Raw genomic sequence first — 12,386 nt, 5'->3', positions numbered from 1 at the left:
AAAACTTTGTCAGATTCTTGATCATATGTGTATCATATACCATCTGTATTGGGGCTCATTACAGGATTTATGTGTTTTTCTTTGGTCTCCTAGTCTATTCATGAGCTTATTTTAAATACTGTAACTTCATAACATGTTTCAATATCAGGTATGTCTAGTCCCCTCATTTACTTATTAAGAATTTTGAAGATACTCTTATTTATCTTTCCAAAAGAACTTTTGAGTCAGTTTATTGAAATCCTTAAAAAAAAACCTCGTTATTTTAATTGGAATATTATTTCACAGATAAACTTAAAAAGAAAATTTTTACGATGTTGAATCTTCCTAACCTGGTATTGTCTTTTAATTCCTTGCTTCACAAAGTATCATCTCTGGCACTGGCATCACCTGGGAGCTGGGTAGAAATGCTGGGTCTCAGGCCACCCTAGACCTACCCAATCAGAATCGGCATTTTAACAAGATCCCCAGGTAACTGGTTTGCACCTTCCAGTTTGAGAAGTGCTATTTTAGTTCACTTTGAAGCAATCCAACAAAATTATTTTTTTATTAACTTGTTATCAGAATGCAATAAAAACCTGTCAAGAAGCATTCAGTGAATATCTACTATGTCTAGCATAGACATACACCTGAGGGGAGACCTAAAGATGTACCCAGAACCATCAGTGGACACTCTTGTGAGGATGACAATTAGAGAATACCTACGATAAAATAATGAGCAAGAATCGAAGCATTAAAAAATAAGTACCACGGGGCTGGCCCCATGGCCGAGTGGTTAAGTTCGCCCGCTCCGCTGCAGGCGGCCCAGTGTTTCGTTGGTTCGAATCCTGGGTGCGGACACAGCACTGCTCATCAAACCACACTCAGGCGGCGTCCCACATGCCACAACTAGAAGGACCCACAACAAAGAATATACAACTATGTACCAGGGGGCTTTGGGGAGAAAAAGGAAAAAAATAAAATCTTTAAAAAAATAATAAGTACCACAACTATGAGGGACATGCTGAGAAGACCAGAGACTGCAATCCCTACCCAGCCCTCGACTTGGAGAGCAGGGGTAAAACTACAGGACAGGCAGGCCACAACCCACCCCAGCTCCAGTGCAGCGGTGCAGAAGAGAGGCTGTAAAAACAGAGAGCTCTGGAATGCTGCCTGAAGGGACTGACTTTATTTGTAACAAAGTGTGGGGAGTTCATGCCTCAGGAACTGTGGAAAACAATGGAGATCTTTGGGCTGAGCAATTAAGAGGAAGCTGGTAGCTCTATGCTATTAGTAGCAACAAGCAAAACAGTACACCAGCTACATGTTTAACAGAACCAGAGAAAGACCATTAAGAAGAGTGCTTTCTTAGGGTTGGAACAAGCCTCAAAGACTGGCAACACTTTGCCTATGCAAAGGGGCCTTACTTTAATTGGATCAGAAAGTGGAGCAATTAATGGCTCAGGATGTCCTTGAAAGCAAGATAGCAATCAGCTAGCAATTAATGGAGGCTAATGCCTGAATGGGATACCAATAGAGGTAGACCAGCCAGAGGCTTAGCTGGAAGATGAAACAAAGAGAACTCAGCTGAAACACTCACTAATCATCCTTGGCTGTCAGGGAGATTGCATCCACGATCAAGGCTGCACCCTCTGAGGGGCAACATCAGAGGCTACTAACAGCAGGAGAAATAGTCTGAATTATTCCAGCCAAATCACTAAACAAGCAACAAGCCAAAACAATGACAAGTCCAAGAAAGGGGCGGATGGATTAGTGTCCAGAGTTGCTACAATATATTACTCAAAATGTCCAGTTTTCAACAAATATGAGATAGGTAAAGAAACAGGAAAGTGTGTCCTGCACAGGGAAAAAAAAGGTAACATAAACTGCCTTTGAGGGAATCCAGATGGTGGACTTAGCAGACAAAATCTTCAAAGCAGCTATTATAAATATGTTCAAAGAACCAAAGGAAACCATGTTTAAAGAATTGAAGGAATATATGATGATGATGATTGTCTCCTCAAATAGAGAATATCAATAAAGAGGTAGAAATTATTTTTTTAAAAAACCGAATGGAAAATCTAGAGTCTTTTCAATACAATAACCAAAATGAAAAATTCAATAGAGGGGATCAACAATATATTTAAGCCAGCAGAAGAAAGAATCAGTAAACTTGAAGGTAGATTGATAAAGATTATACAATATGAAAAAGACTGAGGAGAAAAGAACAAAGAAAAATTAAATCTCAGAGAAATGTGGAACACCACTAAATATACCAACATGCATGTAATAGAAGTGACAGAAGGAGAGGAGAAAGAGAAAGGAGCAGAGAAAATATTCAAGGAAATAATGGCTGAAAACTCCCCAAAATTGATGAAATATATTAAAGTATACATCTAAGAAGCTCAACAAACTCCAAGTAGAATAAGTGCAAAGAAATCCATAGCTAGACACATGATACTCAAAATGTTGAATGACAAGGCAAAGAGAAAATACTGAACGCAGCAAAAGAAAACAATTCATCACATACAAGAGAAGCTAAATAAGATCAACAGCTGACCTCTCATCAGAAACAATGGAAGCCAGAAGGCAGTGGGGCGACATTCTAAGTGCTGAGTGACAAAAACTGTCAACCAAGAATCTTATATCCAGCAAAACTATCTTTCAAAAATGAAAGCAAGCAATGAGCACATTCAGATCTTGGTTTCAAATGCTATTCTCAAATAAAAGGGATCAGGACTACTTGGAGAAATGGCTGATTCTGGGATTGGGGTAGGAAATAAGATGAGCCTGGAGCATCTTCTAGTGACAGAAGTGCTTAAAAAAAAAAAAAAAGAATAGGGATATGTCCCAGGGACACGGAAGCCAACTGAAAGAGCTCCCAATGGCCAAGCTGGAACAATGTGAGCAACAAATAAATAATATTAGATTATAACCCAACATAGAAAATAAATATCCATGAGTTGATACTGCTATAAATAAGTGATTTTAAAAATAAAAAATAAGTGGAGGAGAATTGACAAATCATCATATAGAAGAATTCCAAATAATTTATAACTCCTCACTTCTTAGGTGTGGGCTGCACATAGTAACTTCCTTCCAAAGAATACAGTGTGCAAAGTGTGAGAAAGAGTAACTTTCCAATGGAGAAACCTGTAGAACACCACCTTAGCCAGGGGATCAAGGTTAACGTCAGCAGGGATAAGTCATGTTGACAGTATGCTCCCTTGATATGATGTAATGAAAATGGCACTTTACCTCTGTGGTCTTTATCCAAAAACCACATAACCCCAGTCTCATCATGAGAAAAACATCAGACAAACCCCAGTGGAGGAACATTCTACAAAACACCTGACCAGAATTCCACAAAACTGTCAAGGTCATCAACAAGTACAGTCTAAGAAACTGTCACAGCCAAGAGGAACCTAAGGAGACATGACACTGAATGTAATGTGTTATCCTGGATGGGATCCTGAAATAGAAAAAAAGGACACCAGGAAAAAACTAAGGAAATATGAGTAATATTAACTATAAATATTAATAATAATGTATCAGTATTGGTTCATTAATTTTAACAAATGTATTCCACTAATTTAAGATGTTAATAATAAGGGAAATTGGGTGTGGGGTATTTGGAAACACTCTGTACTATCTTCACGATTTTCCTTTAAGTCTAAAATAGTTCTAAACACAAAGTTAATTTTTTTAAATGAAGGAAAAATAAAGACATTCTCAGATAAACAAAAACTGAGAGAATTCATTCCTAGCAGACCTGCCTTACAAGAAATACTAAAGGAAGAGATTGCTGGGAAGATGGTGGCTTAGGCAAACTCTGAACTCACCTCTTCCCACGGACACAAAAAATTTACAACTACCCTGGGAACAATTACCCCTGAGAGAGAACCAGAAACTGGACTAAAAGAATCCCCATGACAAGGGACAGTGCTGATTGAGGTGGAAGAGGCAGAAATTCCTTTCTGGAGAGGAAAAAACCACATTCTAGCAGCGGTGCTTCATGGCCAGGAACAATCTTAAGATACAAAGCTTTTCCTGGGGAAGTGGGGATCTGAACAGGAGAGCTTTGCCACAACAAGCAGCTTTTGGACTCAGCAGAACTGAGACAAGTGTCATAATATCCGGCTTTGCTGGCTATTAACAACAGGGAATACCCCCAGAAAAGTTATCAAACATAATATAAAGAAAAGCCTGCTCTTAAAGGGCCCATGCATGAATTCACCCATTTTGGAAAGCAACACATAATCACCAGAAAGAAAGGTGCACAATCCTTTGATGAAAAGAGACTCACTTGATAGGTTCTGGGCACATCTCGCGGAGGCAGGAAGTGGCAGGAACCACCTCCCCAGGGACTGAGATATTGGAGGCAGCCATTATTGTGACCTAGTACAGGCATGCTGATACAGATGCTGGCAGACACCATTGGAGTTCTTCCCCTGGCCTGTTAGCACAGGGGTCTGCTCCACCCACTAGAGCACTGATTTAATCCAGCTCAGCCAGGGCAGGCAGCCTGCCACAGAGAGAGGCCCCACCCACCAGCAAGCCCTCAGGCAACTTGTGGACCGGCACAGGTGGAGTGTGTGGGACCTCTGCAGAAGGATGTAGCAAGTGGGTCCACCTTTGCAGGGCAGGACATGTGTAAGAGGTGGATGTATGGAGTGTGTGGGACCTCTTCAGCAGGGCAAGTAGGTCCACTTTAGTGGGGCAGGGCATGCGCTCAGGGCAGGACTAGTGGATGGGTGTGTGGGCCTGCAAGCAGTGTGTCTTGTCAGCTATAACAGACTAGTGCTTCTCAAATAGTCACATAGGGGATCTGCCCCACCTTCCAATGCCTGAAACAATTGTGTGCTGCACACTTGGGGCCAGCCCCACCCAGCTGCTTTATTAAGAGAGCTGACAAGAGCCTTGCAGGCTGGAGGACTAAAGCAATTGTGAGCCCTGAGCCTAGCATCCAGCCACACTGGAGGCCTACTCACTTCACAGAAAAACTGCAGCAGGAATGTACTATTACACTTTGCAGCCAACTGTGCTGGGTCTCCCCCTGCCCAATAAACTGACTGAAGGGATGATAGCAGCCGCACACAGATGAGCCTCACAACCAGCTGGCCCGGGGGACAGCCTAGTCTTCCAATGCACCTGCAGTAAGAACAACCCCACCACAACAGAAGGACATGCGTAGCTCACAGAGGGACTCTCCTGGAACATTTGGAATTGGTGATGAGAAGGAAGTACATTACTGGGCCTCATAAGGCATCTCTTACATAAGGCCCCTTCTCCAAGATCAGCAGACACAGCTGATCTACCTAAAACATAGTTATAAGCACAGAGAAACATGAGCAGAGAAAGGAATATGTTCCAAATAAGGGAACAGGACAAATCCTCAGAAAAAGAACTAAATGAAACAGATAATCTACCTGATAAAGAGTACAAACTAATAGTTATAAGGATGCTCACTGATCTTGGGGAAAGAATAGATGAATACAGTGAGAACTTCAACAAAGAACTGGAAAATACAAAAAAGAACCAATCAGAACTGAAGAATGTAATAATGGAAATGAAAAATTCACTAGAGGGAATCAATAACAGAGTAGATGATACAGAAGAACAGATCAGGGGTCCAGCCCCATGGCAGAGTGGTTAAGTTCACGCATTCCGCTTCAGCAGCCCAGGGTTTTGTCAGTTCGGATCCTGGGTGCGGACATGGCACTGCTCATTAGGCCACATTAAGGCGGTGTCCCACATACCACAACTACAAGGACCCACAACTAAAATATACAACTATGTACTTGGGGGATTTGGGGAGAAAAGGCAGGAAAAAAAAAGAAGAAGAACAGATCAGCGAGTTGGACGAAAGTCTAGAGGAAATCACCCAAGCTGAACAGAAAAAAGAAAAAAATTAAAAAGAATAAGGACAGTCTAAGGGAGTTCTGAGACAACATCAAGTGCACTAACATCCATATTATAGGTGTCCCAGAAGGAGAAGAGAGAGACAATGGGGCAGAGAATCTATTCAAAGAAATAATAGCTGAAAACTTTCCTAACCTAAGGAAGGAACAGACATCCAGGTACAGGAAGCACAGAGAGCACCAAACAAGATGAACCCAAAGAGGCCCACACCAAGACACATTATAATTAAAGTGTCAGCAACTAAAGACAAAGAGAGAATCCTAAAAGCTGCAAGAGAAAGGCAACAAGTTACATACATAGGCTATCAGCTGACTTCTCAGCAGAAACCTTACAGGCTAGGAGGAAGTGGCACAATCTATTTAAAGTGCTGAAAGGAAAAAACCTACAGCCAAGAATACTCTACTCAGCAAGGTTCTCATTCAGAAGGAAAGGAGAGAGAAAGAGTTTTCCAGACAAGCAAAAACTAAAGGAGTTTATCACCAAGAAACAAGCCTTACAAGAAATGTTAAAGGGACTTATTTTAGTGGAAAAGAGAAGACCAAAAATAGTAATAAGAAAATTATAAATAATAATAATAAAATCACTGGTAAAGGCAAATTATAGAAAAGGTAGGAGATCAACCACCTATGAAGCTAATACGAAGGTCAAAAGACAAAAGTACTAAAATTATCTATTTCCAAGATAAGATGTTAACAGATACACATACACAAAAGAAATACTAAAGGAAGTTCTTCAGGCTGAAAAGAAGTGACACCAGACAGTAACTTGAAGCCACATGAAGAAAATAAATAGCACAAGTAAAGGTAATTATGCAGGTAATTATAAAAGCATAACTGCATATTCTCCTTCTCTTAATTGATTTAAAAAACAATTTCAGGGGCTAGCCCGGTGGCACAGTGGTCAAGTTCGCATGCTCTGCTTCAGTGGCCCAGGGTTTGCCAGTTTGGATCCTGGGTACGTACCTAGCACCACTTATCAAGCCATGCTGAGGTGGCATCTCACATATAAAAGAGAGAAAGATGGGCACAGATGTTAGATCAGGGCCAATCTTCCTCAAAAGATAAATAAAAAAATTTTAAAAACAATTTCATAAAATGGTATGTATATAATTGTATTTTGGGCCTACAACATATAAAAATGTAATATATTTGACAATAGCAGCACAAAGGAGGCAGGCTGAAATGAAGCTGTATTTAAGCAAGGAAATAACACCAGATGGTAACTCAGATCCACAGGAAGAAATGGAGAGAACCACACAAATGGTAAATAGGAAGGTTAATATAAGAAGCTCTATGAATATACTTCATCTACTTTCTTCTTTCAGTTTTTGGACCCCTTCCTCACACCATTTACAAAATTAAGTCAAAATGGGTCATAAACCTAAATGTAAGACCTATAAAGCTCTTTAAAGAAGACAGGAGTAAATCTTTATGACACTGGGTTAGGTAATGGTTTCTTAGCTACAATGCCAAAAGCACAAGCACAAAAGAAAAAATAGATAAGTTAAACTTCATCAAAATGAAAAACTTCTGTGCTGCAAAAAATACCATCAAGAAAGTGAAAAGAAAACCCACAGGATGAGAGAAAATATCTGCAAGTCATAAATCTGATAAGAGATTTGAATCCAAAATACATAAAGAATTCTTACCACTCAATGATAAAAGATAATTCAATTAAAAACTGGCTGAAGGACGTCTATAGACATTTCTCTGAAAAAGATAGCTATGTAGCCAATAAGCACATGAAAAGATGCTCAGTGTCAGTCATCAGGGAAATTCAAATCAAAACCACAATGAATATCACTGCATGCCCATTAGGATGGCCATTAAAAAAACACACCTGAAAATAACAGGTGTTGGTGAAAACATACAGAAATTGGAACCCTCACATATACGTTGTTGGTGGAAATTTAAAATAGTGCAGCCACTCGGCAAAGAGTTTGGCAGTTTCTGTAAATGTTAAACACAGAGTTACCATATATATAGCCCACAATTCCACTTTTAGCTATATGTCCAAGAGAAAAGAAAACATACATTCACACAAAAACTTGTATATGAATGTTCATAGCAACATTATTCGTAATAGCCAAAAAGTAGAAACAACCCAAATATCCATCAACTGATGGATGGATAAATAAAATGAAGTATATCCATACAAGGAAACAGTATTCAGCTATAAAAAGAAACAAAGGACTGATACATGCTACATGAATCTTGAAAATATTAAAATTAAAGAAGCCAGTCACAAAAGACCAGATATTGTGTGATCTCTTTTGTATGAAATGTCCAGAACAGGCAAATTCACAGAAGACGGTAGAACAGTGGTTGCCGAGGGCTGGAGGGTGGGAGTGGGGTGAGGTGGGGAATGGAGAAGGATTCCTAATGGGTATAGGGTTTCCTTCTGGGTTGACGAGAATTTTCTCAAATTATTGTGCCAACGGTTACACAACTCCGTGAATATACTATAAACCATTAAAATGTACACTTCAAATGGGTGAATTATATAGTGTGTGAATTATATCCCAATAGAGCTGTTAAAAAAATTAACAAGAAAACTAAAATATACTAAGTAGTGAATGCTGGACTTTTAAAAATTGATTTCATGTTTTACTTTTAATCTAATGAATATCAACACAAACAAATAAGAGCCACAGAAATTCTGCAGGGAGAGAGCACATGGACTTTTTGCTGTAACTTTCTTCCTGGCCACCCTGTACTGAGACAGGCTGTTTTGCAGAGCCCGTTGGCTCTCCATCAAGGATACGATGCAGAAGCCAGAACAAAACTGAGTTGAATGTAACAATCCTCTGGCTTTTGGGCCATTGTAGGTAGGTTTGGGGCCACACACACTGCCAGGCATATGTCAGGCCCATTCAACACAATGACACTAATAACTGTGCTAGTGGCTTTAGAGGTTGACAAAGTATTGCTCTACGCGGTCCTATCTGATCACCACAACAAGGGCTGTGACGTCTGGTTCACAGATGTAGAAACTGAGTCCTGTCTAATTAAAAGGCTTGTTCAAGGCTAGAAACTGGAAACACCAAACCTGATGCCAGGGCTTCTGACTACAAGCCCAGTGCTCTTTTTCCCCTACCTTCCAAAAAACGTTCCCTTTGAGTCACATCCTAGGTGCATTTAACTTGCGGAAATTCAACAAAATTCTCCGAAAGGACAAGAATGTTAAATCGCAACGTAGATGTAAGGAACTCAGATGACGCCATACATCTTTTCACACAGTGACCACAGGCCCTGGAGTGGGCCCAGGACAGAGGTCACAGGTCACAGGTCTGCCATGCCAGCATCAGGGTACCAAGTTAGAGTTACCCCTGTAAAGAGCTCTCTCTCCTTTACAGAGAAGATTATATTTTGGCGTGCGTACTTTTTCTCATATCAGTTAAGTTACTACATTCATTATGCATTTTTTGTGAGGTTATACAACCAACACTTTAAATATTGTACTTTATGGGTCACTTAAGGAATTACTGAGGGTGATTTGGACTCTGCATGCCTTCTCTTATGAGCTGACTCTAGAAGCTAACCCAGCAGTGAAAGGCAGCACCGCTGGATCTGAGTCTCCAGGCGCCACTTCCTCCTTTGGTGGCCCAGAGCTATTTTTGGTTTTTATGGTCTAAGCTTTTCTAGATAAAAACTAAGGTGGCTTAGATCTTGGTGAACATTCACTCAAGCCCTTGCAGACAGAAAGAGACACCAGAAACACCATGTTTTACCCTCTCCTACCTCCTCCACTTGTATGGTTTCTCTCTCAATTTTTTCAAGTAACTCATTTCTCAGCAAGATCTCTTTGTTCAGACTGCTGGACATTTCCATTGCTCGTTGTAGCTTGCTCTGAAATAGAACAACACGGCAAGTCTTAAGCAAAGATGATTGCTCAGGACTACAAGGAGGATAGATAGTTCTTTATCAAGCAGGAGAAACGTGGGACCGTCCAGGAACTTGGGCCTGCCCTTCTCACAGCTGCCCAGATTTTCAGAATTCTGGTGCCTAACTTGCCCGGGGGGAGAGGACCTCAGGAGTCTTGTCCTCACCTACGGAGTGGCCAGACACACCAGGACCCAAATCCTGCCCCGCCACTTACTGGGAGAAACTCTGGACAAGTCCCAGGGTCACCTCAGAGGGTGGTGGAGAGGCTTAAAGGAGATAATGCTGGTAAGGTGCTGAGCACAGTGCCTGACACATGGAAAAAGTGCAAACAGCTGCCATTACTACCTCCCTCAGATGACAAGAGAGGAACAGTTCCCAGGAGGCAGGTGCTACTGCCATCCCCACTTTACAGGGAAGGGAACTGACTCTCACAGAGATGAAGCAATTTGCCCAAGGTCATAGAGACAAGGGGGAGCCAGGATTTGAATCCAGGCAGTGTGATTTCATCGCCCACAGGCTCCACCACCGTCTGCAGTGCCCATCAGGGCTGGGCCCATTGGTGTGGGAGGGATCCTCCAGGAGGTGCCCTGCCGTTTCCTGTTGCATCATTTGCTGCTGCCCTTCACCAGCTCTCCCCGGATCCCTGCTTCTTAGACTTGCCCCCTTTGGACCTCTGTCTCCCAGTGGGGAAGAGTCAGCCTAGAGGAGCTGGGATATGCTCTGCTTGGCTGAGGAGTGGGCCGAGGCACAGGAGTCTGACTTCAGGGAGCTTGTTCAACAAACCCTGACAACCCAACCACCCTAAACCAAGCACTGGTCAGTGAAACAATGCAGGTCCTGTCACCAAGAGGCTGGCTCACAGCCAGGATGGAGGTGCAAGAAGAAATGTAAAACTGCCTTTGTGCCACGCACTAAGAATGCAAGGACGTCGTCGAGAGGGTTTCCTTGGGGCAAGGGATGCAGGAAAGAGCTGAAAGGTTAAGTCAAGTATGTCTAGGTGAGAGGGAAGGGAAGAACATTCCAAGCTAACGAAAGGCCTAGGAGAGCAGGGTCCAAAAGGAGTTGGGGGAGGAGGGTGCTGGCAATGCCCCAGGGTATTAAATCTTAGACCAGCAGAAAAGCCTGGAGGCACCTGCCTGGGGGACCTTAGGGTACCTGGGGCCCATCCCCTCCCCAACCCCCTTCTCTCCAATCCTCCCTGTTTTAAGGCTCATGTCCTGCTCCACGTCCTGTGTGAAACTGCTCTGCTTAGGAAAGCAAAAGCAGATAAGAGACCAGACTGAGACGTTGGCTGCGGGGAAGGGAGGTGGGCAGGACTTCACTGCAAACCAGCAGCTCAGGTGGGAGCAAAGGAGGACAGAGAGAAGACATTCACCCACAACTTCAGAGAGTCGGGGCAGGAAAGACGGGAACTGCTAGGGCAACCTCGAGATGTCACTGGCTTTGCGGGGGCTGGGCCTTCGCGAAGGTGTGATGGGCACTATCTGTGATTCTGAACAGGACGTCGGTCACTTGAGGCGGCTACTTCTGAAAAGGGAAGTATTAGCTTTCTCTTGCATAATAAATTACCACAGATTTTGTAGCTTAAAGCACACACATTTATTCTCGCACAGTTTCTATAGGCCAGAAGTCCAGGCACAATGTGGCTGGATTCTCTGCCCAGGGTCCCACAGGGCTGGAATCAAGGTGTTGGCCAGGATGGTTGGTCTCATCTGGAGTCCTCTTCCAAGCTCACGAGTTGTTAGCAGAATGCGTTTCCTTGAAGCTGTAAGACTGAGGTCCCCGTTTTCTTTCTGGCTGTCAGCAGAAGTTGGCCCTCAGGTCTTCAAGGCCACCCTCAGACCCCTCTCATGTGGTCCCTCTCTCTTTCTCTCTCTCAATATATACTTTTTTAGTATGCTTTTGGTGAGGAAGATTGGCCCTGAGCTAATATCTCTTGCCAATCTTCCCCTTTCTATTTTTTTCTCCTCAAAGCCCCAGTTTGTAGTTGTATATCCCAGTTGTACATCATTCTAGTTCTTCTATGTGGGATGCTGCCACAGCATGGCTTGATGAGTGGCATGTAGGTCCACACCCAGGATCCAAACTGGCAAATGCTGGGCCACTGAAGCAGAATGCCGAACTTAACCACCTAGCCATGGAGCCAGCCCCTGGTCCCTCTATCTTAAAGCCAGCAATGGAGAACTAGCCCAGAGAATTCCCATCATGCTTCAGATCCCTGACTTCTTCCAGCGAAAACTCTCTGCTTTCAAAGGGCTCATGTGGTGTACAGCTATACCACCCTGAATGTGCCCGATCTCACTGAAGGGCTCATGTGATTAGGTCAGGCCCACCCAGATAATCTCCCTCTCTTAAGGTCAACTGTGCCATTTAATGGAACACAACCCAGTAACAGAACCTGTCCTATCCACAGTCCTGGGGATTGTACACGGTCTCACCAGGGGCAGAGAGACTTTGGGGACATCTTAGAATTCTGCCAACCACAAGGCACAAGATCACCAGTCTAAAGTCAGCTAAGAGTGACACATCACAGCTGTGGTCACATGCTTGTATTCTACCAGACTCCACCAGGCAGGGCTTGAGGGAAAAAGGTCAGAGAAAAAG

The 12,386-nt window shown here is 42.8% G+C and overlaps 1 protein-coding gene across 3 annotated transcripts in view; it reads right to left on the bottom strand.

The window, feature by feature from the left end:
• CCDC113 (coiled-coil domain containing 113) overlaps positions 1-12,386 on the bottom strand; it is a 40,802-nt gene that overhangs the window by 11,049 nt on the left and 17,367 nt on the right. For all 3 annotated transcript variants that reach the window (XM_046680191.1, XM_046680189.1, XM_046680190.1), the window contains exon 7: positions 9,639-9,746. In XM_046680191.1, coding sequence (XP_046536147.1) covers positions 9,639-9,746 — 108 coding nt within the window. The remainder of the gene's footprint in view (positions 1-9,638; positions 9,747-12,386) is intronic.

The sequence above is a fragment of the Equus quagga genome, chromosome 13, assembly GCF_021613505.1.
Source record: "Equus quagga isolate Etosha38 chromosome 13, UCLA_HA_Equagga_1.0, whole genome shotgun sequence".
NCBI classification, from domain to species: Eukaryota; Metazoa; Chordata; class Mammalia; order Perissodactyla; family Equidae; genus Equus; species Equus quagga.
The sequence above is the reverse complement of the archived record's forward strand: the minus strand, read 5'-3'. Positions and strand labels throughout refer to the sequence as shown.